At 38.2% G+C, this 27,600-nt stretch overlaps 1 protein-coding gene across 6 annotated transcripts in view; it reads right to left on the bottom strand.

The window, feature by feature from the left end:
- DCBLD1 (discoidin, CUB and LCCL domain containing 1) overlaps positions 1–27,600 on the bottom strand; it is a 66,206-nt gene that overhangs the window by 3,428 nt on the left and 35,178 nt on the right. For 3 of the 6 annotated variants that reach the window (XM_035296570.3, XM_078369976.1, XM_078369975.1), the window contains 12 exons: positions 26,184–26,318; positions 24,566–24,617; positions 20,714–20,786; positions 14,405–14,538; positions 9,014–9,054; positions 7,716–7,931; positions 7,181–7,305; positions 5,821–5,968; positions 5,606–5,713; positions 3,448–3,535; positions 1,786–1,835; positions 786–905 (listed from right to left, as the gene is read on the bottom strand). In XM_035296570.3, the coding sequence (XP_035152461.3) occupies positions 786–905; positions 1,786–1,835; positions 3,448–3,535; positions 5,606–5,713; positions 5,821–5,968; positions 7,181–7,305; positions 7,716–7,931; positions 9,014–9,054; positions 14,405–14,538; positions 20,714–20,786; positions 24,566–24,617; positions 26,184–26,318 (1,290 nt within the window). The remainder of the gene's footprint in view (positions 1–785; positions 906–1,785; positions 1,836–3,447; positions 3,536–5,605; positions 5,714–5,820; positions 5,969–7,180; positions 7,306–7,715; positions 7,932–9,013; positions 9,055–14,404; positions 14,539–20,713; positions 20,787–24,565; positions 24,618–26,183; positions 26,319–27,600) is intronic. The other 3 variants (XM_035296572.3, XM_078369977.1, XM_035296573.3) reach the window with 2 other exon arrangements.

Genomic DNA, 27,600 nt, shown 5'->3' with positions numbered 1-27,600 from the left:
ACAAGCTGCCAGGTGATGCCTATACTTCCGGTCCTTGGGCTGCATGTGAGGAGGGAGAAGCCAGCAAGCAAAGTACTACTCAGACCGTGGACTACAGAGTCCTACATATCCGGGAACTGTTTGTGACAGTGCCACAGACAGGCGCAGAAACTGAGATTGTGGAGAAACTACTCTTACTCTACTTATTCTTAGAGTAATTTTATGCCTGTTGAATCTAATAAAAAAATTAGTATGTCTTTAACATTTCCCTATTACTAATATTTTATATTGTATTTTACTGTGCATTCATTCATAATGGATTAAAAATTAAAAAAAAAAGCAAAAAAACAGATCTTTCCCATAGATGGTTTGGGAAGCTCAAGCCTTGATGGCTTGTCAGGGACACTTAGTCCCTTTTCATACTGGGAGTTCCTTTATTTCCTATCTCACCTTCCTCAGGGAGAAATGGTATTTAATTCCTCCTTCTAGTCCCTCTTTCCCAGTGCCTTCATCAGAGCTTTGGTAACAAAAATAGATTCAGGGCTTCCAGATACCAGTAGTACATCAGGGATATCAGCATGGATGTCACTGTATCCCCTGCAGGTGAAGAGACTGGCTGAATAGGGTTTTTGAGTAATATCTCAGTGTCAGTTTGTAATTCTGTGCAGAATGCAGAAAAAACACATTTCAGATTTATTGGACCCTATGTAAACAGAAAACGATTTTGCCTTATTTTTCTCCTGCCTCCCTCCCCCATAAGCAGTACCTCCAACCTAACAGCACAGTCCTGGATATATGACACTTACCTGCCATATCACTTGTGATGAGATCTAACTTTTGTGTCATCTCCTTCTCATTATCATAGCTGATGGTAAACTCAGCTGACTGATGTCTGGCAAAGGGATATTTAATCTGCTTCCAACAGTCTGGAATAAAGATAACATCAAACAAATGAATATATCAGAAATGTAATGTGCGTCCTTCAGAACATGTTCCTTGATGAGTCAGAGGTCGGGCTGACAGTGATAAATGTCCTCTTCAGGTGTGTGTACTAAGAACAGCATGCTGAGGTCATTAACCACAACAGCAAACACCACTCCAACCAAGCTTTCCGCTATGCCTTTAAAAGGTATTTTGCCTTCATCGGGTCCCAGATTCTCCCTTTGTGAGATCATCTGGGCTTGGTTTCTCATAATCTGCACTGGGATGGCATCTGTGACACAAAGGAGACAATGCCACTGGTGTTGGGACCCTGGGGAGGTGGAGTCTCAAGTGGTCCCTGAGCTTTCGCAGGGGTCCTGTCCCTACTGCCCTCTCTCTCTGGACCATGGCTAACTCATTGGTTGGGTGCCTGTGTCTGAGAAAGTGAGAAAAAGACCGGGTAGGGCTAGTGTACAAGATTATCTGAAATAATCAGATGCCTGGTCTTTTTCTCACTTTCTTAGGGTAGAAAGGACAGCACAGGCCTGCAGATGCTAACAGCACAAGCCTACTTCAGTTCACTGATGAGGCTTTTGTCACACCTCCTTGATGGCAGACAGTGTCGTGGCCTAAACTCCAGTGGCCAAGAAAAAAGGATGTTGACAAATGATAGGGGATGACATTGAACAAAAGTAAAGTGGCCATAAAAATAAAAAGGCAGGACACAATAAATTCCTTCCTTATAGGTTTGCTATTTTAAAGGCTACAGGGCTTATGTCTTTTAACCAAATAAATGTGGGCTACTGGCCTCATGCTTTCAATCAGCAGATGATCCTGTCTCTTCCTCAAAGACAGATAAAATAGTAGAGAGAGTTTTCAACCAACCTGTTTTCTGAGCCTCTGCTGATCCATATGGACTTCCTTTCTTCTTCTTCCTACCAAGACAAAAAATCCTACTGAATATTTATGAGCCAATTTATCTGCCTCTCTCTCCCTACATAACACGAGGATCTTAATAGTACTTATCTCATAGGGCTGATGTGAGGATTAAATGAGATGGCAGCTGCCATGTGCTTTAGAAAATCATATAAATATTAGAATTCTCTATACATTTATCTCACTGATAAGAAAGGTCACAAGATTTCACTAGAATATATATTAATCTTATTTTACATATTAGAAATCAATGCCTTATTTAGTTTTTTTTTGTATGTGTTTGTTTTTCTGAGATGGAGTCTCACTCTGTTGCCCAGGCTGTAGTGCAGTGGCACAATCTCAGTTCACTGTAACCTCCGCCACCTGCGTTCTAGCGATTCTCCTGCCTCAGCCTCCTGAGTAGCTGGGATTACAGGCATGCACCACCATGCCTGGCTAATTTTTGTATTTTTAGTAGAGACGGGGTTTCACCATGTTGGTCAGGCTGGTCTCAAACTCCTGACCTTGTGATCTGCCTGCCTCGGCCTCCCAAATCCTTTCTGGGATTAGATGTATGAGCCACCATGCCCAGCCACCTTACTTAATCACTAGCTCATGCAGTCATTCTGAAGCAGTTCCTCAAGATCACATGGTCTCACTTCATCTGTACTATACTCCAGTCCAAAACTGTGGGTGTCTAAAGCATTTCATACAAGCACATTACACTAAGATATGCTTTAACTTATGAATATCTACCTGAACCAGAGAATTTTGTACCTTCTCTCATGATGGCAGAAACTATTCTTCATTCTATTCGTACTAATATACATATTATAGACTCTGAATCGGTTTAAAATATACAAAGACAAAACTTCAGAATGCTTTCCATTTTTTGTTTAGAGCCAACACCTAACATTTTGTGAAACATGAATTTTAGATTCTGGAAGAGATTCAGAACTCATCTGGGTAAACTGTATTTTATACATGAGAAAACTGAGGCTTGGGGAGGTTGAGTTACTGGGCTGCTTGGTGACACCCTGAGGAGCCTATTTAATATTCCTTTTACTCTTCAGGGAGGAGAAACACAGATACTTCTTAAAGCAATAGGTCAATTTCAGGATACTTCAACAGATTAAGTCTTTACCAGAGGTCTCTAAATGACAAGAACTGCTTATAAAGTAATACATAGTGGGGTGCAGTGGCTCATGCCTATAATCCCAGTGCTCTGGGAGGCTGAGGTGGGAGGATTGAATGAGGCCAGAAGTTTGAGACCAGCCTGGGTGGCAAAGAGAGACCCCATCTCTATAAAATATAAAAAAAATTAGCTGGGCATGGTGGCACATGGCTGTAATCCTAGCTACTCAGGAGGTTGAGGCAGGGGGATTGCTTGAGCCCAGGAGTTTGTGTGATCTTGCCACTGCACTCCATCCTGGGAGACAGAGGGAGGCCCTTTCTATTAAAAAAAATTAATAAGGTAATACTTGATCATTTCTACTTTTACCTAACTCGTTTTTAAAATATAAGTTAACATTTTATTTTGAAAGAAGTCATGCTGATTTTCTACATATGCATTTCTGAAGAATAAACTTTTGTTTTTATTATTGTTTGCATAATTAGAGAGGGTCACCATACTTTCTAAAGGCTGCAAAGATCCCCATTCCAGCAAGCAGCAGGGCAACAAGGAGCACCAGTGGAATAGCCACGGTTGTAATGTTCATTCCTAAAGAAGAGGGAAAGCCATCACATTACAATATAAATGACTGACAACCACATTTCATGATCTAAAACTGAACATGGAATTGAAAAGTCTTTAAGCATTTTATATAGGGAGAAAATGAATACATGCTAGGCATTTACTGATATTGGGGAAAAAAAGGAAAGGATTCATAATCCTGGCTAAAGCTTCGGAAAATAAAGTTTCTCCCCCAGGCCGCCAAAGGCAGTTTTCAAAGTTTCTCAGGGACTAACAGGTACACTGGGCTTGTTGCTTGGCCCATATTAAACTCCAAAAAACTGAAATGAGGGGGAAGTTGAACCCCTCCTCCACCTCTCAGGTGGGAACTATTTAGACATGTACATGATTTAAGCACAGTGTGGAGCTCCTACTTTGGTTCAAGCAACGTGTTTCCCCGGATGCCAGGCGGGTTTGGACCTGTACTGTAACAGTGGCCTGAAAAACTGGGATCCTTGTTACAGAGCTCTGGGGCTACGGACTGAGAGGAAAGGCAGGCAGCCTGATGACCTCAAACAGCATTTCCACTGTGTTGCATGAAACACCACATCATGTTTTCCTAAAATTCTTTCTGTTCTAAAAAAAGGACAGCTTGACAGCCTCTAAGGCAGGCCCCAAGTTTGTAGAAATTACACAAAATAAAGGAAAAATATTTGCTCTTCATCTTTTTCTTCTGTGATCCCTGGGAAGAAAATAAAGGGATGCTTATGAGTGGAAAAATGCAATTCATGAAGAAGGGGAAAAGGAACTTAGATAAAAACAAAATTTATTTGTAAGTAACAGTAGTGTTGTTTTATTACTTTATTTATTTATTTTAGAGACGGAGCCTCGCTCTGTTGCCCAGGCTGGAGTGCAGTGGTGTGATCTCAGCTTGCAGCAACCTCTGCCTCCTGGGTTCAAGCAATTCTCCTGCCTCAGCCTCCTGAGTAGCTCAGACTACAGGCCCATGCCACCACGCCTGGCTAATTTTTGTATTTTAGTAGAGATGGGGTTTCACCCTGTTTCCCAGGCTGGTCTTGAACTCCTGAGCTTAGGTAATCTGCCTGCCTTGGCCTCTCAAAGTGCTAGGATTATAGCAGCAAGCCACCAGGCCCAGCAGTGGTGTGATTTTTAAGAGTAAAAATTTGGGGAAAATCAAACAACTTAAACACCCAACAGCAGGGGAATGGTCAAGTAAATAATGGTTTATCCATGTGAAAAAATACTATAAAGACATTAATAATTGGGGTTTTCAACATTCTAGTAACATTGGAAAATGCTCATAATACAATGTTAAATGAAAAATATATGCTACAGAAGAGAATCATATGATATGCTACCATTTTTGTCTTAAAGTTAGAAATACATAGTTGACTAGCAGCAGTGAGATTTGGTGATTATCAATGGATGCTGATTTATGACTAATTTTTGTTTCCTTACTTTTTTTTTCTAATCTTTCCAAATTCTTACAAAATTGATATGTATATTATTTTATATTCTGAAAAAATGTACTTTTAATGTTCATTATTTGAATATATTAGACACTTACATGTTCAAAATGCAGAAAGCATACAAAAGTATGGAATGGAATTGTGCCTCCTACTACCTCTGTTCCTTCTCCACAGAAAGCCACATTACGTTTCTTGAAATGTTTCTAGAGATACTGGAATGAATATTTTTATTCTTTATTTCTCCTGTTGGCAGAAAGGGTGGCGTGCTAGATAGTTCTATACTTGCTTATTTTTTTAAGTTGCCACTATATCTTAGAGAGCTTTCTATATTGCCAATACATTCTTTTTTGTGGCTACAGAGTGTTCCATTGCATGAATATGCTAATATTTTATTTTTCCACAAAATATGTACCTAGTGTTTGAAGGGCACATAAGTTCATTCCTAATCTTTCTAATACTGCAATAAAAAGCTGTAAATATCCATCATTTTACCTATGTGCCAATATCTCTGGATCATCTACCTCCAGCATTTATATGACAGAGAAAAGGAAATTTTGTTGAAGTTACTGATATTGGGTGGGGTACCAGTTATGCTCCTTATGAAACCACAAAACAATGACTGCTCTACCTGTGGGCATTTCTTCTGAGGGGATGGGCCTTGTGATTCTCTCATCTTCTTTCTCAGTTGAAACACTGGTGCTTTGAGTTGTCTTGCGCCACACCAATGAATCATTACCTGAGAAAGGAGGGATGTTGGGAAAAACACATTAGTAACATTGATAGGCAAAAAAAAAAAAAAAATGACTAAACTTGAATAACTCACTGGCTTGCCCTGAGCCCTACCTTGTGTAATCTGGCAACCAATGAGCTCCACCTTCAAGGCTATCCTCTGGTGCCATGTCTGGGGGACAACCCGCACATATCTGGCCACAATGGGAGGGATGAAATTGTTCTGCACTGGGTCCCGAAAGTTAGAGTTACCCTGAAACACCTATAGAAGGAAGTTATTTTTACCTTAAGATTCTATTGGTTAGTTTTTAGGTGTTTATCATCCCACTTATACCTGGTTATATGAAACCAAGAAAAGGATTCTATGTCTGTTGCATTTTTCTAGACACTCTTGATATTGAAGATACGAGGCTTTGCAAACAAGGGCCAAGTTATCCAACTAAGGTGGTGCTGTTCATCTGTTTACTGATTTAAATTTCATTTTGGATAAACAAGCTAAAATTGCTTTACTGTATTAATTGATCTTAATATTTCTACATTCAACTGGTACTGCAGACAAGCAACCTCAAGAGCACAAGGCTTCAGCTCTCACTTTTGCCACTGCCTTCCAACTCAAACATCCACTATGCTTATATTGAAGGACTCATTTCAAATGGCCAATTTTCACTTCCCAAGAAAATCACAAGTATTTCATTCTTGAAGTAGAAAATAATTAAATCACAAAGATCTCTCAAGGTTGTATTTTTTTTTTTTTTTTTTTTTTTGAGATGTTTTGTTCTTGGGACAGAGTCTTACTCCCTTATATAGGCTGGAATGCAATGACGTAATCTCAGCTCACTGCAACCTCTGCCTCCTGAGTTCAAGCTATTCTCCTGCCTTAGCCTCCCAAGTAGCTGGGATTACAGGCACCAGCCACCACTCCTGGCTAATTTTTGTATTTTTAGTAGAGATGGGGTTTCACCATGTTGGCCAGGCTGGTCTCAAACTCCTGACCTTAGGTAATCTACCTGCTTTGGCCTCCCAAAGTGCTGAGATTACAGGTGTGAGTCACTGTGCCTGGCCCATCATCATCTTTTTAAAAACTTTATTTTATTTTAGAAACAGGATCTTATTCTGTCGCCCAGACTGTAGTACAATAGCACAATCATAATCACTGTAACCTTGAACTCCTGGGCTCAAGTGATCCTCCTGTGTCAGCCTCCCAAGTATCTAGGACTACAAGCATGCACTGCCACATTTGGCTAACTAAAAAAGAAAATTTTTTTGTAGTAGTGGGATCCTGCTATGCTGCCCAGCATGGTCTCAAATGATCCTCCTGTCTTGGCCTCTCAAAGCTTGGGGATGACAGGAATGAGCCACCATGCCTGGCCTCATTGTCTTTTATTAATGAAATATTTAATGTAAACACACAAATGAAAATATATAGAGGCCTGTTCTCCTACTCAGTTATCTTGCCTCCAGGGTTAACTCTTACCTTTTCTTCATTATTCACAATTCCTTTATAGGTCTTCCACTTAGAATTGTTGTTTTTGAAGTTCATCACAAAACTCTTAACATAAAAGTTGAAATTCGACTGTGTAGATCCTGTAGTCCTAATTCCTTGTAAGAAAATAACATTTACAGGCTATTTTTTAAAGTTTGTTAAATATAACATGTATTATAATTTCAAGTTTCATTTTTTTCTCCCTCATTTGAAACCTCAAATCATCTTACAGGCCAACTTATATTAGCTGCATTTAAAAGTCTGTTCACAGATTAATGTTTTTACTCTGACAATACACCACATAAAGGTTTCACAATGAAGAATTACCTCTTTAATCCATATATCCATATTTACAACTTGCAGACCAGTTCTTTTCACAGAAATAATATAAAGATTTGTTACATTTTAAAACATTTCAAGTACTTGGAGGTAGGAAGAGAGGCACCTATGAAAATGGTAAACATATTTTCAACCTCAAGTCATTCACAACAATGAAACTACTCCTGTGCTTGTGTTATTTTTGCACCTGTTATTTTCTTTTTCTCTCCCAAATCTATCTCCAGCCACTCTCGTGGTTTGTGGTTGTTGCTACTGTCACCCGAAGCCCATGATGGGCCTTGGTCCTGAAGTCGGGCTTGGCCAGGAGACCAGTGAATTTGGTCTCCACTCTCGTTGACCGACTGCCATGAGGAAGAAGCTCTGATTTGCCCATCAGGTTCCAAACTCAAGGATCTGCTGCAGCCTAGAAGAAAGAGTGCAGTAAGACATTTCAGAGATAGACATAAAATGACAGCAAAAACAAGTACCCCATTTCACCTAGAATATTCAACGGATTGACTTTTATTCTAATATAGAATCAAGTGTTTATAATTACCAGTTTTTAAATGGTCCAGACTTTCACTCATTTGTACTACTGTGCCTTGAAACAGTTACTGCTTTTCTTAATAGACCTCAAAGTCACATCCTCTATAAGTGACATGTCTTTGTCCCCACTGTAGATTTTCTTTTCTAACCTTCTTAATTCACTCTGATTTCAACAAAGTGCAATCTGTGTTAAAGGTTTAAAATGCTGTGTTCCTTCTCATTTTAAAGGATTTAGAATCAGAAGGGAACTCCATTCTTTCCACATACTTGAAAAGCAGATGTGTCTAAGTCCTCTGAAGATCAGTAAGCTGTACCCAATATTCATCCAAAAGACCTTAACTATACCATGTCCAATATAGCAATGTGAAGGCAGCAAATAAAGGCCTGCTCTTCCTGGGCAAAGAAGAAATATTCCCCGTTTTACTTGAAATCATTTATGCTAAGGGAGAATATTTATGCAGAACACATTCCATAATGGAGATGCTAAACAGCTTTTATATACTCATTTTCAGTAACTTTATTCAAAATGATAAGAAATCAAATTGCAATACTTGAAAGCCTTTTCTCTTAAAATCTAAGATAAAGAAATTTATCTTAAATGTTTCACTTTTTATTCTTTTAGGCAAAAGTTTGAGAGAATTTAGATTATAAAGAAACATATTTTCTGCTTAATGATAATTAGGCCTATTATCCTGTGTATGGTTAAGTCAAGAAGATTTGGTGTGGGTGGCTGAGGCAAGAGGATCACTTAAGCCCAGGAGTTTGAGACCAGCTTGAGCAACATAATGAGACCCTGTCTCCTTTTTTTTTTTTTTTTTTTTTTTAATGTGCTATGTGACCTGAGAAAAAATAAAAAGAAGAAAAAAATTTTTAAATGATATAATCTGAAGGGTATGGAGGAATAAACTACTACTGAAGAATTTTCAAATATCAAATTTGTAAGGAAAACATGATCCTTACCATTGGAGGTAAACAGAAATCGCTTGTCTGACAGGGAACCACTGAAACAACAAAGACAAACATGAGAAGGTGAGTTGCATACCTAGATCTTAGTGGATAATACAGTGCTACATCACAGGGCTCACACAGCCTTCCCACCTATGCTTCCCCACATGAGCCTCACAACACCCTTGCAAACCTACTGCTACTATCTTCATCATCAGTACTTTATAGAACAGGAAGCTTTGGCCCATGGAAGGTAAGCAACTTTCCTAAATTCATACAGGTGACAAGGGGCTAGGTGACTTTCCTAAATTCATACAGGTGACAAGGGCTCTGAGATGCTACTTTGGAATCAGAATCCTGAGCTATTTTCACCATGCTGAATTTATTGGAAAGGAATGTGTAGATATACAATCTCAAGACTAACCTTACATCTTAATTAATTAGTGCAAGATGATGAAGACACAAAGAATTATGGCCCTGAAATCTCCCTTTGTCTGAGCAGTCACCTTAAAGTGTTCCACTCATTTCCATCTGTCTTCCCCACACATCTCTCTCCTCTCACTGAGGATCTTGCTTCAGCTTGTTGCTCTGGAGACAGTCTCTGCCCTGTCTCTCTCCACAGTCACATTCCTACCTACTGTAGCAACCAGCACCAAGCCTTGAACCAGCTCCTGCTTCTGGATGACAAGGTACAGCTGAAGAAAACACATAGCCTGTCAGTGAGCTGGCCTCACTGCTGCAAGACAGTACCACCACTCATCTGGCATTCGTCCTGTGGACTCCCAATCCTTGCAGTTCTACAGCTTCTATCACTATCACAGGAGAAATGATCAAATCAGCCTCATTCTGCAGTTGTCTCTTTTACTGCAGAAGAGATTCCTAAGGCCACAGGAATGTCCTTATCTACCTTGGAAGAACAGATCAACCTTTAAAATAATCCCTCACAAAGTCAGTGGTATGAAAAATACATAGAATGTACAGAAAATGTGGAGGCCTCAACATTAGCTTCATGTGGAGGCCTCAGTATTAGATACTAGAGGTAAACACCAAAAGGTAGATGCCCCTGTTGTGCCCAACTTTTTGCAACTATTTTACAACCTCAGAGTGCTGCTTATTATTTTAAATGTTTAACTCTGAATTATAAATGGGAATAATGGACACAGAGAGTACTAAAACATGAAATCTGCAAATAACCCAAAAGTACTCTGGCCAAAAGTATAAGTACCTTCCCATCAAAAGCTCTTTTTAAAAGCAATGGGTAGTAAAACTCTCAAGAATAGACTTTCTCTTTCGCATTGTCTATGCTTTGCAGACTCCATAAACCCTAGTATTCCACATACAGGTTTTTCTATAATCTCTGCACTGAATATAATACAGGCACCAATCATTACTTACCTGAGAAAACTCAGATCCACAGAGGTCCTGGGACTTGCCTAAGTTCACAGTTAGCAAAAAAGCTTGGATGAGAACTCAACTCTCCTGACACTTAAATAAAGGCACTAATCATATTAATATTGTGTTATGATTTATGTAGAGCCTCTCTTTTGTCTCTTTTTCCATTTTCTCTAATGTTTCTACACTGTTAAATTTGAAATGTGGCTCGAATAACCCCAAATAATGCTGTGGCAACCCTAAGAAAGTAAGCTCACTCCCTGTGCCATGAAATATTAGTTTTGTTGTTGTTAACCAAAAAGTATGGCAAGGATAACTTTGGAGTTAATCCTGAGAAGAAACCAGGAAAAGCTCTGCTTCTAACAGTTCTCTGCCTGGCTTTCCTCCATTATCAACTGGAAAATGTTTTTCCATTTCATTCCATTAAACTAATTAAATACAGACCACTTAAATAATTCTATAGGTTAATAAGCCTACTCTTTAAAAATAAAAACCCCCATAGGGAGGTTAGGGTTCTGAAGCATTCACATATTAGAGTGAATGAATTCAATCAGATTACAGGAATAAGAGGCCTTCCCAGAGGGCTACAGAAGCAATCAAGAACAATCTGATGGAAACAGAAAGAAGGTTTTCGCTTCTGATGGTTAGCACCATTATCCTTGGTATGAAGTCAGTCCCTCTTCCTGATTCCATTCTGGTCTCTTCAAATCAAGGAAGTGATCTGACCGGGGATGAATCCCAGAAGAACCTTGGATATTTACTTTAGGGACCCCTTTTTCCTCAGCTGCAATACTTCCTTCTCTGGTTTTTCCTGAATGCCAAACAATCGTGTGTGGGAACATAAGTTCAATGACCGCATGTACAGTGTTTCCCCAAGAGCAAAACAACACAGACAAAAACAACTGCTCCCTGAAGATTTCAAATCTAAATGAGTGGAAGAGACTGTGTGAACACACAGTAAACTATTTGCTCAGTGCAAACAGTCAGTGCAAAAATCACAGATGTAGAAGAAAGAAGAGATCTTGATATAATTCTGCACTTTCCATCCACTCCTCCCAATACAAAAATCAGGCAATTAGTACAAATCATTATATGGAATATGAAACAAAACCTTTTATAATTCATTAATGGTTTAGATTTCTGTACTCTACTTTTTGCATGGAAGAATAACTTAAAATTATATGAAATATATAAAATTATATAAAATATATATGTAAGCCGGGCGCAGTGGCTCACGCCTGTAATCCCAGCACTTTGGGAGGCCGAGACGGGTGGATCACGAGGTCAAGAGATCGAGACCATCCTGGTCAACATGGTGAAACACTGTCTCTACTAAAAATACAAAAATTAGCTGGGCATGGTGGCATGTGCCTGTAATCCCAGCTACTCAGGAGGCTGAGGCAGGAGAATTGCCTGAACCCAGGAGGCGGAGGTTGAGGTGAGCCGAGATCACGCCATTGCACTCCAGCCTGGGTAACAAGAGTGAAACTCTGTCTCAAAAAAAAAACCAAAAAAACAAAAAACAAAAAATAAATAAAATATATATGTAAAATTATATAAATATATAATCTTCAAATTGTATAAAATATGTGTATGTATTATGTCCAGTTGACGTAGAAGTAACTGAGAATACAAAGTCTAACTTTATTCAACAGTTTTAATAATTTTTGTTCAAAAGTAAAATAAAATCCTAGTCAAACTTTTTGTTATCCTGTTTTCCTATAAAAGGAGCATTCAAATGTACACAAAGACAGACGAATGATTCCAAAAACAGACTGAAGTGGTAGCACCTAACAAATTCAGGCTAGAGCCTGTTACCTTCCTAAAGTAGCACCCTACTATCAACAGAAGAAACCATCAAAAAACCTAAAAAGGAATACATTCTTAAAAGTCAAGGTCAAGTTCGCATTTAAAGGCTTACTGTGGATAAGTGATTACTTTTACTATAAATCAGAATGTAAATTTTAAAATAAAATTAATGTTCTGAAAAGTATGTGACAAATATTTATGTGAAAATGTATGTATATATGTGTGTAAATATATGTATAATTTTATTCATCTGAATAAAAATTTTACTTTCTAATAGCATACTGTTAGAAAACTTTTGGATCTTAAACCTTGCACAAATTTAGAGACTAATTTGTCTTTGAATGTTCAGGTAATATGAAAAGGACATTTTGTGTCCTCTCACAGCTGAAAATCTATCTAGAAGGGGAAAGTAAATAAATGGGAGGGTCATAGTAGACAGAGAACACAAATACCATGAGGTAAGCCCACATGTCCAAGTGCATGGCATGCACCGCTGTCCTTGGTGGATGGAAGTCTTTTGTGGATTACATACAGTACTACTTGCATTGCTTGTAAAAGAGTTATATTGTGCTCGCTTTGGCAGCACGTATACTAAAAGAGTTATATTGTAACATCTTCTCTAGTTACCTGCACCCTGAGTCCTGAACTCCTGAATTCAGAATTGCCAGTGAGAGACTCTGCCTCTTCTCCATAGACACCCTCCTGACTGTGAGCATGGTGTGCCGATGGTCACCACCCCGCTTCTCTAACATTGCTCTTCAGTCTTGACTCCACCCCCGTAATCCCTCTTAGCACTGTTCCTGCCTTCCATTAAACACAAGACTCGCCTCCTTCGTGAAGATGACCTAACTACCTCTCCCCTAACTTCAGTTACTGCTTTCAAATGCCACAGCTTATGAGTATGGGCCAATACCCGCAATCATAAAATGGGTGTTAGTCCCAAAGTTTATATATGAGTTCATAAGTTGGTTCTTCAGAACTTAAGACACATTTTCCAATAAAAGCAATGTCATAACTTGTAGTCAGGATACCTACTTGACCTATGACATTGCTAACTATAATACATTTAAATAAAAAGTAGGAAGGTGAAGGAAAACACTACAGTTATCAAAATAACATCTCACCATATCTATGCTAACTAACCTGAGAATCTATCGAAGATAAGATGGCTCACCATTCATTATAAAAATGGAACAGCAAAATATAACCATGTTCTTTCTGCATGCTAGGACAAAATAGCAGGGGCAGGGGGAGATCGTCATACAGATTAATGAATGATAGAATATATAGATATATAGGTCCTGGCATATTTTCCCCCACTTCTGGATCCCAAAACTCTTTCTTCTGCCTTATTCTTGGAAGCCAGGCCATGTGAAAACCTGACCAAAAAACAGAGTCACAGAAGGCAGAAGACATGTCCAGGGACAGAGAGAGGAGAGAGTGAGGCAGAGAAATACAGTGGCTCAAGGAGCACCTTTCCCTCACTAGGTGTCCACTCTAGGAGTGTCTCCTACTTGGCCATTCTAAGCTGCCTGTTCCTGTGTGTGGATGTCTGGACCACAGGGCAGGTTGACACTGAGTTCTACACAGCTCTACTTTTCTACCTTCTAGAGACTGAGGAAATCTGAAAATATGAAAAGCTTAGGTGGAAATGTTTAAAGCAATTACCATATTTTTTCTCATGAAGCTAAAACAACACAGGACAAAAACAAATGAAGAATGTAATATTAACAAAAGCCATCTTTTTTTAAACAATGTTAACAAAAGCCATCTATTTTCACTTCCCAAACTCATCAGTAAATGACTGTCTCTAGGAATCTTCCAGGGAGCTGAGTGGTTCTTTAAGGGTTTCAGCTGATGATAATATTGGAGGTAACCAGAAATTTACTGAAGTTGTAAAAACCTAAAAATGATTCAGCCTTTATTTTCTCCCACAAAAGCACCCGAGAGTGAAAACACTCCTCTGCCCCAGGGCTTCAGAGTGAGCCATTTTAATTTACTTGTCAGCATAACCAGTGAGCTTTCTGATTGCTACATTTGTCATCCACCCAGAGAAATGCTGCTCTAAGCACTCATGCATATTTTTCCAGTTGACAAACCCTTGCTATCACATCCCTGCTGTCTTTTCAAAGTTGTGAGCTAGTTAAATTATCCTTCAGGGTTACCTTCTACTCAGAACAAACGGTACTGAAAAAAAGTACTTACTCCCTTGACAGCACACCATTGGCCAGGATTCCTTCATATCGACTGATCCCTTTGTGCTGAAGCACACTGATCTGGCCACCCAGTTCGTCAGCAATTATTCCTGCATGGATGGCAGCTTTGCACAATAAAGAGGTCTGAAACACAGCAACACCATCATGCAGAACTTAAAAGAACACAGTTAAAATATAGTTGGAATTTTCTATTTTGTTTCTGTGGTAATTTATAGTAGTAGCCCCAATGAATAAAGTCTTCCAATGGCCATGCCCTGGAGTGGTCACCTCCCTCACTGACTCCGGGACATGTGGCTTGCTTTGTTCTGCTGTAGATAACAGGGCCTAGTCAACTGTTACACATGTGAGTGAACCCACCTCAGACGCTTGAGCCCCAGCTAATCTTCCATATGACGGCAGCCACAAGAGTGATTCCAGGCTAAGGAAGCTTAAGAATCCAATCCAATGTGGCTGACGCCCAAATTGCTCACCCTCAAACTCATCAGCAAATAAAATGGCTTCTACTTCAAGCTACTAAGTTTTGGAGAGGCCTTTTAAGCAGAAATAGATAACAGATCCAGTTTCTTATACTTAGGCTATCAGACACACATGCCAAGTTATTATTTAAGAAGCTGAACTTTCTTTAATTCCGCACATCATTTTTAAATTAATTTAGAGATTTATCAAGGTACCAAAACCACAATCGTAATGACAGCCACAGAACATTAAATGGAACAGAAAGCTTAACGAAGTTCCTGCAGGGATGATGAGCAACCCAGGGCTGACAGCCTCCATCTCACTTCCTGAATCCCCTCAGGAGGCATCAAAAAGCTGGTGCCAGCTCAGCCCTGCGATGTTCAGCGTGAGGTGTCAGCAGGCTACTGGCTGTTTGACAGATGCAGCAGGAGCAGCAGTCTGACTCTGATTTACAGGGGGTCGTGGGATTGGAATTGGCTCTGTCAGTAAGTGGGGCTACAGAAACAACTAGAACTTTCCATGGGGTGCACAGGCCTGTAGGTTCCCAAGCACAGACCTCTGTGGAAGGGTGATAAGGCACTAAGACCCAGGAGTGAGGGGATGAGAAACATCATTTCCAAAATAAACCTTAGCTATGCTCCACTTCTTCATGATCATTAATGCCAAAGGAGAAAAGTGTCTCATGAATTGTGTCTCAATAACTGGACTTAGGAATTTCTCTTTTTGTTAATGACAATGCTGTTTACCTTATTTACAATGAAAAAGTTCCTTTACACTTAAGTTACAGTACTATGAGGACTAATAAGATAAGTCATATTTTGCAGTTAATATAGTTGCAATAAAGTTGAGAATGTTGTGATCTTCAATTCAGAGAGTTCGTATTTCCCAAACTAGATTAGGTTTGGTGAAGTGAGTCAGTTTTGCAATAACTGCTATTATAACAAAAGAGACCAACGATTTCTTGACAGAAAAAAAATATGAGAATGCTGAAACAGAAATGCAGATACTACCCTCTCTGATTTTGGAGGGAAAAAAAGAATTAAAATTAAAAGAGGAAATGACTATACTATTTACTAAGAATGCAGTTTGTGTTTTTATCTTTCCTAAATTTTCTGCATATTTTTCCTGAATTTTCTTTCATTAAAAAGCTTTCTTATCATCAGTTTGGACTCCTGGCTGCAAACAAAATGGAGTAGCCAGTTAAAAAGGAAAAAACCTGAATTTAAACCTAGCACTTTATCTTGTCATCCTGGCTTTGCCTCTAACTCCACAAGATATATGCAAGTCATTCCACTGCTCTTCACCTGGCTTCCTGTTCCTCTGGACAATGAGAAGCCTGGACTGGATGTTGTCTAGTGCATGGGTCCCCAACCCCCCAGGCTGTGAACTGGTACTGGTCAATGGCCCATTAGGAACCAGGCCACACAGCAGGAGGTGAGCCATGGGCAAGCGCACATTACCACCTGAACTCTGCCTCCTGTCAGATCAGTGGAGGCATTATATTCTCATAGGGGTGCAAATCCTACTGTGAACTGTGGATGTGAGCAATCGAGGTTGTGTGCTCCTTATGAGAATCTAATTCTGGTTATCTGAGGTAGAACACTTTCATCCTGAAACCATTACCCACCCTGTTTATGGAAGAACTGTCTTTCACAAAAGTGGTCCCTGTTGCCAAAAAAGTTGGGGACTGCTGGTCTAGTGTCTTTTCTGAAGGTCCGTCACCTTGTGACTCTAAAGGCTACCCAATGTACATTTTATAGGACCCATGCAGGCTCATCTCCCTCGCTAAACCCCAAATAAAAACCAAACTGGTTCAGTGGTCTGCTGGGCAGCTATTCCCACTGTCATTGGGATTACTGGTCTTCATCCCAGGAACCCTGCCTATAGAGAGCTCTCACTGGACTGGGCATGTCCCAGGGCCTCCTTGGCTATAAGAGGACAGGTTTACAGGCCAATGAGCAATAGGATCTAACAGCATTATTGGCCAACAAATATACTCATTTCCCACAGTACTCAGTATTGAAGGAATTCAGTGGTGTATACCCTTTTTATAAAATTTATTTAATTGCAGCTATGGCTTTCCATAATAGCTTGATGCAAAAGTAATTTCAGTTTTTGCCATTTCTTTTAATTGCAGGCCATAGGATATATCTCCATTAGACTAACCATCAAATCTCACTGTCATATTACTATGATAAAATTACCAGCACTTTCCGAGATATTTTCTTTAAAATAATCACTCCTTCATCCATCCAACTTAAAGAAAACTGATGTTTATTTAAGTTTTTGCTTTTTTGGTATTGATTTTTTAAATTCACATTTATTGAAACTGATTTTTGAAAATTCCCTTTTGAACACATGGTACAATTTATACTTCTATTTTCTGGCTATTTTGAAGTCTAAATCTTACTGAAAGGTAAATATTGGAAAGCCATATTACCTAGCTTATGTTAATTAGTAAATTATTTTAAACAAAATATACTTACTTAAGCAGAATAATGTAAACGTAATACTTCTTTAGGAAAGGGAATACAATGGCCAGCTGAACAGAATACCTGCACGGCTCAGGCAATTGCAGGTGGACGGCATTATCTACAATAAAGATTTCTGAAGTTCACTAAGCCATAAACAATGACCAATCAGCTTAGTGTGAGCTAAGACTAAACAACTTTCCAAGCAACTATCAAATCATCCCAGAATTTTCTTAAATCTTCCTTTAGGAAAAATCAACTTATCCTAAAACAGTGTTGACAATGTTTTAAAAGGAAGTGTAACATAAAAGTAAACACTTTAGATTGCATTTAATAAAACATGAACAAAAAACAGCAAGGTAGAATAAAGCACATGTTTAAAAATGTTGGCAGAATGAAAGTAAAATGTTAAATTATCAAATATATGCTTCTTTCTATCATATGAATTGTTTCTGTGCTGCTACAGTCCTCATAATTAGCATATCAATAATATTTTCTTCAAAAATATACATTCTTTATAGAAATGTTGGAAACAATGAAAAAAAAATCATTCACGTTGTCATTACCCAGAGATAATCACTTGCCATTATCATGTATTTCCCACTGTTTTTTTCTGGGTGTGTACAAGAAGTCTTGTTTGTCCCCTTCTCCTCCTAAACTGCAGCACACTACATGTATACTGTCTCTATTTTACAATACTTATTGAACATTTTTGGGAGAGGAGAATTGCTGAAACAAATTAATTAAGTGATATGTTCTGCTTAAAAACAGATGGTATAGTTAGCAGGCTGGGGAGAAGATGCCAAGAGAAAAACTGTTCTGGGGGCAGGTGAGGCAGATTTTAAGAGAAGTCCATATTCCTTCACTGGCATTGGAAACATATACCAATTTGGATGCCTTAATTGTCAGTAGGAGACAGAACTACAGAATCTCAAAAATTCAAAAAGGTCTTTAAAGTTCCTCGCTCATACCTCCTGACAGACCACCCCTGTCTCCACTCCACAGCACCCTTCCCACACAAAGACAGTCTATCCCTGACAAATGGTTGTAACATCTACACCTGACATTTCCAGCAACTAGGAAATCACTGTCTCAAGACAGCCTACCCCATTTTGCATTGTTCAATTATTTCTTATATGCAGCTGAAATTGGCATCCCTCTAACTTTTATCCACTGATCCCAGTTCTGCCTTTTGGAGCAATACAGAATAAACCAATGCCTTTTCTATAATAGCTCTGTAAGACAATATATTCTTCCCTGAGACAGGGCACCTGCTTCTTCAACAGCAACTCTAGGTATTTATTTTACAGATTCTGTCCTCCTGATCTACAGGATATGCTTTGGTTTTGCAAAGACTCTTCCCAAAAGACTTGCTGCAACTGAACACATTTCCCAAGATGAAGGCACTGTGGAGGTAGACTCTAAGATAACCCCTATGATCCCTGCTCCCTGTATTCCCTCTTGTGGAAGCCCCCTGAATGCCCCTGAGTGTGAATGGGAGCTGAGATTTTCTTCTAAGTCAATAATAATATGGAAAAAGTGATGGGATACCACTCCCATGATAACATTACATAAGAGTATAATCTATCTTGCTAGGAGATGCCTTTGCTCAAAGACTCTCCCTTGTATGCTTTGAGAATGCAAGTGGCCAAGCTAGAAGGCCTAGATGGCAAGAACTGAGGATAGCCTCCAGCCAAAATCCAGGAAGAAACAGGCCTTCAGTTCAACAACCCACAAGTAACTGAATGCCATCAACATGACATGAGCTTAGAAACAATCCTTCCCCAGTTGAGCCTCCAATGAGACTGCAGCCCCAGCTGACACCTTTGTTGCACCCTTATGAGACCCTGAGGCAGAGAACCCAGCTAAACCATGTCCAGTTTCCTAACCCACAGAAAATGAAAGATAATAAATGTGTGCCATTTTAAGCTTCTAAGTATGTGGTAGTGTTATTATGCAGCAATAAATATCTAATACATCCATGACACTGACATATACACAAAAGGCACTAATCTGAGTTCTTTGAAGAGGGTAGCTTTCAAAACAAATTTACTTTCAGATAAAATCATTCTGAAAGCAAATAGTGCAAAACCAGTTAGTGGGTCAAATAGTGCTGGCTATTTGCCAGCACTTATGGGTTATGTAAGATAAACATCCACAGTAAGAAAAAACTATGCTATTTCTCTTATTGTACATTAATTCTTACATTTCTTGCACAGAACAGGAAAATAATAAATAAAAACTTTCTATTGGTGGGGGGAAAAATGTCAACTTTTTTATTTCTCAGTTCCCTGTAGTCATTTAAGAATTGCCTGTCCCAAGTAAATCTTCAAACTGAAGTAGTGTAAATCATTTTAAGCGTCAATTTATAGGTCAGATGAGTATCCTGTGTCAATCTTGTAAATAAAAATACAGAAAAAAAGGAATGAAAAGCAAAATAAAATCTGCTGTTTCCAGAATCAGAATGTGCCAAAAGTGAAAATTAAAGTAAAGCTTTTTCCCCACACCACAGAGGATTTATCAATCACCTGAAACAAGTAGATAAAGATTATTTTTCCCCAGGCATAAAAACGCATGTTAATAACTTTAAGAACAGTTTCATAACAATAGGTTTTTGCTATAGATTTCTAACTCAAGGCAATTCCCAAAAGCTAGGCTATAAACCCAACTACTTCAAATAGCAATGTAAATTTTAAAAAAATCAGATACTAGATTTCCAGGACAGAAATCCGTAAATAGAAACAAATGGAGGATTATGTATCTGGAGATAAGACATGCAGTTTAGCAAAATGAATTCCTTGGAATTTATTTTTCTCTGGGAACAATGTATTACTACATAACCGATATAGTCTTACTGGACATAAGAACTTGATTTGCAAGGAGAGTGGAATAAGAGCAGGATAGATGGCTTCACTGGCCCCAGATACAATGTCACTATTTTATGATGTGAATATTCATGTCCTTTGCTCTATTGTAGGAACCAGTTGGACTGTCAAAGAAATAAACCATAACAGAAAGAATGCAAATCTATAACCCCTTACAAAAAGTGGATGGAATAATACTTTCAGATGGTGAAAAGTTTGTTTTTCATTTCATTTATAGTATGCTTAACTGGAAATGCTGGAAATAGGAATGAAAGCATGGGTAACCTTAGTTTTTATACTTATTTCATTCATTCTCAGAGAAGAGAGACTCATGCATCTATCCGGAGTTTTATATCTCATTTGACTTTACTCAGTAATTAATTTAGGCAGAGTAAATTAATTTGGAGTAAAGTGGTGTATATATAAAACGTAATATACACTTTAAGGAGTAAGTATACATACTTCCTCCTTTTAATTCATTCTCTGCTACTACTCTCCATTACTTACATCTCTATATCCATCTACCATATTCCCAGAAATGTCTCCTGCTATGTCTTTACAACCAGCTGGGCAGAATTTGCTGGAAAAAGAAAAATAAAAAAATTTATATTAAATTACATAAGTAAAAAATACTAAACTATACTTAAATTTTTAAAGTATTTTCTGCCCTCCATATACTATCTTGCTTTAATGACAACTTAGAAACCTGATTTGTGAAGATACAGATTGATCTACAATGTTCATCTAAAGGCAACTTTTACACAGTAATTGTTTGTTTTATATAAGGATTCACCATAAAGTCTATTAAACAATGAGCTTCCCTAATGCATTTTACTTGAGTCTAAGACATCCAATAAATATTTTTCACAAACAGGAACATCTCTAAACCTTATAGTACAATCTTGTTTCTATAAGAAGCATTTAAAATATGTAACCATTTATGTTTTCTATGGATAAAAAAGACAAGGAAGAATATCCCTAGATTTTCTCCAGGAGTAGAATTGTGAGGAACTTTCACTTTCCATGTTATATATACTGTAATATTTCCATTATATTAATGGAACTATCTGATAGAAATATAATGGCAGTCACATATACAAATTTAAATATTCTAAAAGTCACATTTTCAAAAAGTAAAAACAGGCAAAATTAATAATATATTCTATTTAATCCAACATGTTCAAATTTTATCACTCCTACATGTAATAAACAGAAATAAATACCAATAAGATATTTTCTCTTCTTTTTCATATTTAACCTCCAAAATCTGGGGTGCATTTTATACAACACACAACAATTTGCACTCACCACAGTTCAAGTGCTCATTAGCTACCTAAGGCTAGTGGCTACTATATTAGACAGTGTGGTCTACGTTAATTATAAAATACTTTTGCCATTAGAAAAAACAGCATATACTTTAAAATTAGGATTCCAAGACCAGGGGCGGTGGCTCACACCTATAATCCCAGCACTTTGGGAGGCCCAGGTGGGTGGATAACCGGAGGACAGAAGTTCGAGACCAGACTGGCCAACATGGTGAAACCAGTCTCTACTAAAAATAAAAAAATTAACTGGGTGTGGTGGTACATGCCTGTAGTCCCAGCTACCCTAGAGGCTGAGGCAGGAGAATCACTGGAACCTGGGAAGCGGAGTTTGCAGTGAGCCAAACACCCTGCCACTGCACTCCATCCTGGGCAACAAGAGCAAAACTCCATCCCTTCCCAAACAAATTAGGATTCCATTTACTTAACAGTCATTTTTAAAGAAACTTTCCAGAAACATGTCACAGCATGTGGTGCAGCTCAAGGGTGTCAGGGCTAAGAGCAGAATGACCCAAGCATTGGCACTACCTAGCGAGCAATGGGACCCTGATATTGCATATAGTCTCTCTTAGATTGTTTCTTCATCTCTATTCCCTTCAAGTGTCAACTTATCAGCAGGATATGAAGACAGCTATAAACATCTATAAAAAACATGCAAAAAGAAAGTCAAGGAATTATAAGAATGTTGTCAGCTTTGAAGATGAATGCCATGTGCTCTTACTTCTATATATACACACCACTTTACATAATGTTTACTTGGTTTGTTTAAAAAGAGTGTACCAGCCCAAACAGACTCCAGAATAGAAGTTGTTTTTATTTCATTTCTTCTCAGTGTCCTCTTGCCAACTTGGCAAATTATATATGTAATAATTATCAAAACTATCCAAATAAATATTCCATATTTTTTTCTCATTGACCTTTTTGAGTCCCTGCATTGCAGTAGTACTCAAGGAATTGAGAATTAAAAATAAGGAGAATTTCCATTACAGGTTCACAATTCCCTAGAGCCAATTCCCTTAGAACCAGCTATATTTCAGAATTCAGAATTTCTTGGATTCTAGAAAAGCAAAACCATTCTAATAGTGTATATGATGTAAGACCCCAGTGGGGTCTGCACACATTAATAAAAAAACATTAAAATACATGTGTCAAATGCATGGTCATATTAAATAATACACATAAAGATTAAATAGTCTCATATTAGTCTAATTTTGCAGTCAAACGAATTTAAGGTCACATTAATCAAGAATCATCACCAAATGTGTTACAAAGGCTTTCAAAGCTTTCTATACTTCAGAATTATGGATGAGGGCTTGTGGACCTGTATTAGTCACTATGCCTTATCGTTAATCTAAACGCTACAAAATGGCTGAGCTAAAGCTGAGCTGATCTGGTACCATAATGCCACTCTGTAAGCTTAGATATATTCCCTTTCTTTAGGAGAACAGGAAATGACCATTTGATGCCCAGAGACTCTTATCACCAACTGGGACTGTAGAGGTATAGCTAGAATAGATAATACTGGCATATGTATATATTGGAAGAACATTACTTTATAAGCAACATTTAATTATTGCTCATTTTCATTTTTTCCCCCTATTAGACTTAATATTGGTTAACCCTAGAGTTGTTTCTGTACATAAAATAATTCATTCATTAGAATGTCCAAATGTCTAAGATAGGACCATGGGCTCTTAAGCCTGACTCCCTGGCTGCGCTTATGAGGTGTGTAGCCCTCAGCAAGTCTTAATTTGTTTGCACCTCAGTTTTTAGGATGTAACAACCTTCCTTGCAGACGTGTTGAAACGTTCACAAGAGCTACTTATTTTGTGCTAAGTGCAGAGAGGTATACCGGGCACTAGGAAAGCACTCTAAAGCGTCACAGTTGGGTGCCATGATTCACACTTGTAATCCCAGCACTTTGGGAGGCCGAGTCCAGATGTTAGAGATCAGCTTGGACAACATAGAAAGACACCCATTTCTACAAAAAAATTAAAAATTAGCCAGGTATGATGGTGCAAACCTGTTGTCCCAGCTATTTGGGAAGCTGAGGCAGGCGTACACTTTGAGCCCTGGAGTTTGAGACTATAGTGAGCTATGATTGTACCATTGCACTCCAGCCTGGGCAACAGAGCGAGACCCTGTCTCAAAATAAAAAGTCATAGTTTTGGCTAGTGTTGTTGACAATGATTTCTAGACCAGTGGTTCTCCACCGGGGGAAATTCTGTCCACCATGAGACATTTGGCAATGTCTAGAGACATTCTTGGTTATTACAACTGACAGCTAGGATAGATGCCAGGGAGACAGGCCAGGGATGCTGCTAAATATTTAACAATGCACAGGACAGCCCTGCACTATAAAGAATTATCTGACCCAAAATATCAATACTGCTGAGGCTAAGAAATTCTGCTTTAGATTGTTTTACTTGATAGATGAAGAAATGTAATTCAAAGTGGCTAACTAGTGTTTCCAGTTAAAGTAAAGCTGGGTTGAAATTTTTCATCTCCTTATTTGCAGTAGGTTTTTCTCTAGTGATAAAGATAAAATGCACCTCCTCCCAAATGAAAGAATTTTAAAAGTTACTCCCAGATACTGACCAAGAAAAAAATACAGTCTAGATGTGGTAATGATTCATTGGGCCTATGGTGGAACTCAGGGGTCAGCAAACTATGGCCTGTGGGCCAAATCCACCCTACTGATGTTTTTGTAAATAAAGTTTTATTGAAACACAGCATATCTGTTAGTGTATACATTGTCTATGGCTGCTTTTTTTTTTGCTACAACAGCAACAGAGATCATATGAATAAATGCAACAGAGATTGTATGGCCTGGAAAACCTGAAATATTTACTATCTACCCTTTGACAGAAAATGTTTGCTGACTTCCTGCTATATAAGAAACTATTTCAAATATTCCTCATTAGTTACAACATGAATGGTTAAAAGAACTTTAAGTACAAACATATCTGGTTTAATGTGAAGGAAAACAAAATGTTCAGCAATATATGACTGCAACAGTTAGGATACCTATATTTACCTGTATTCTGTCTTCAAATAATGGCTAGCTCGTTCCAAACATGTTATTAAATCTGTCATAAATAAAGATAATTGCAATTAACAGAATGGAAACTAGGTCACTCGTGCTGCAAAGCTTTCTTTTAAAATAAAAGAGAGTTTTTAAAAAGCATTTATTCACTATGTAGTTATCAGAATTTTCCTTTAAAAAATAAATACTGAGAATCACTGTCTCCAGTATTTAATGAGTTCCTTTCACTTCTTTTTTTCTGCCACCAATGATGGTTTTCCAACATTATTATCTAGCAAATGATAGCAGAATCTATATTCAACAGAAAAAAACAACAACACTTGTTATTTGCTATCCACTACATGCCTACAAAGACTATGTGTATAATGTCCCCTGACAGGAAAAAATAATTTCAAAAGCCCAACATAGTTCATAGAGAAGGTTCCCACATTTTAATTCAACAATTTAGCCAGTGGTATTCAGTGACAGAGAAGTAAATGTTTACCAAGAAAGCCTACAGCATACAAGCTTTCATCAACCAGAATCAAGCATTTTAAGAAAGAAGGTACTCTCTAGAGTAATTTACAGAACGAAACTAATATTCAGCAACAGAGGCTGAGGTGAGGCTAAGACACAGTGGATCTTGATGCATTTAGATCAACGTAGTATGGTTTCCAAAATATTCCTTACTGTAATAGTTCTTTGGGAGCAGCATATGATAAACACTGACCATGCAGGCACCTGCTGTGATTGGTCAGAGCTGATTGGCTAAGAGGAAAATGAATGGCACACCTCATTCCCAGAGCTTTTCTGCCAGAGAAGACTGTGAGCAGAAACCTCCATGACCATAAGCAGACTGGGTGTGGGCTGCACAGTATTACTCTGAAACAGAAAAGCCCAGGGCAGCAGCCTATGCTTCTCTCTCATCAGTGTTCATGTTTCCCTTCCCTTCTCTCCCATACAAGTTTCAGCTTTACGGTTATTGCACTATGTGACACTGACTTCTTCATCTTGTACACACTATGCATGCCTCCCATGGTGGTGCACTGGTGTGTGTTGGGAAGGGCCTCCCTGGTGCAAAGGCTTGCCCCTGAGCTAGGAAGGAGGTTGGGAGAGGGCTCGAGAGAATATCCAGGACTTAAAAGGGTCAGGAGGGGAACACAAAGGTGCGCTATCCAAGGATTTTAGGAAAAATGAGATGAATCCTACCCCATGTAAGTCAACTGATCAATATGCTAATAAGCTTGTCTAACACATGCCCCTTGGGCCACATGCAGCCCAGGATGGCCATGGATGCAGCCCAACACAAATTCCTAAAGTTTCTTAAAATATAGTTATAAAATATTTTTGCAATTTTTTTTTTTTTAGCTATCGTTAGTGTATTTTATGTGTGGCCCAAGACAATTCTTCTTCTAATGTGGCCCAGGGAAGCCGAAAGATTGAATACCCCTGTGCTACAACATGATTCAGTTCAGACCTAAATCATTTATAAAGATACAGTGCTCCTCCTTCTCCTTCATATCTTAATTCTGCATCTAGGACCATAATTATGTCCAGGGATGGTGATAAGTAGCAAGAGGAGCTCTTAGACAGATACAATTTAAGATTTGTGCTGAGTTTTCTGTTATACCTGGATGGTCGCTGCTCGCATAGGTCAGCAAAAAACCCCGGCCAGAAATGTGGGATCCACTCTCAAAGCGGACGGTTACTTCACTTGTGTTCAGCAAGAGTTCTTTGGGAACAGTCATACTTCCACAGAATGGACCTAAAAACAAAGCATACTTATGGCACATTTCCAGTTTTAGACCAGCACAAATGATTGGTATATGGCATTTTTTTCCTTTAAAGGCCAAGTTTACTAGACAATACATATGTATGGTTATAATCTTTACCAACTGAAATTTCACTTGACGCTCAGACTGATAATTTCTGACTGATGTGAACTTGTATATCTCCTAAGCTAAGAGGGAAAGGGGCTTACTCTAGACAAGCAATCACAAGCAATAAGGTGGAACTGGTTAACTGTGAGCAATCCAAGAGATAGATTTTGTTTTTTATAAAAAGAAGACAAAGGTCAAACACATTAGGTAGTTAAGAAAATTTTATTACAAAAAAGTTATTCTAGGGGCCTCCTACATTGCTCAAAGAAACTAAAACATCATTTTTTTTCAGGGAAGTACAAAAATTAAAAGACTTTGCAATGCATGGTAAGAATCTTATTCACATGCAGCATACACATTGATATTTCTTTTACAGTAACTTCTGGTTAACCCCCAAAATTCACTGTAATTTGCAAAATGTATACAAAAGCTTTTGAAATACTATAGTACAAATTATACAATTAAGGGTATAACATTGTTTCCAGAATAAGTTGCTTGAAAAGCAATAGGGAACTCAATGAACTTTCAAAGGGCAAAATTAGATTTGGAAATTAAAATAACAAAAACTCTTCCTAAGACTACTCAAAGTAAAGTTAAGCTTTTAAACTGTCATCTTGAAAGTAACATATGCAAGATAATCTCTATGAAATAGGTATTAGTAAGCAAATTTTGAAGAGAAGTATTATTTATTAACTTCTCTCAAAATAGTATGGAAACAGTCAACAGCAACAGTAACAATCAGGTTAAATAAGGAGAAAGAATAAAAGAAAAAGACTGCTCCAAGTCAATATGGACAAAACTGGGTTATACTAACCAGAGCCAATAGAGACAAAACTGCTTGATATGGTTTTCTTTGTTCCCACCCAAATTTCATCTTGAACTCCCATGTGTTGTGGAGGGACCTGGTGGGAAGTAAGTGAATTATGGGGGAAGGTCTTTCCCATGATGTTCTCATGATAGTGAAACAGTAACATGAGAGCCAATGGTTTTTAAAAAAATCAATTCCCCTGCACAAGCTCTTTTCCCTTGTCTACTGCCATGTGAGATGTGCCTTTTGCCCTCCAACATGATTTGATGCTTCCCCAGCTATGTGTAATTTTAAGTCTAATTAAATCTTTCTTTTGTAAATTGCCCAGTCTCAGGTATGTCTTTATCAGACTAATACAG

This window comes from Callithrix jacchus, chromosome 4 (genome assembly GCF_049354715.1).
Source record: "Callithrix jacchus isolate 240 chromosome 4, calJac240_pri, whole genome shotgun sequence".
Taxonomy (NCBI): Eukaryota; Metazoa; Chordata; class Mammalia; order Primates; family Cebidae; genus Callithrix; species Callithrix jacchus.
Note: the sequence above shows the minus strand (reverse complement) of the source record. Positions and strands in the feature narration are given on the sequence as shown.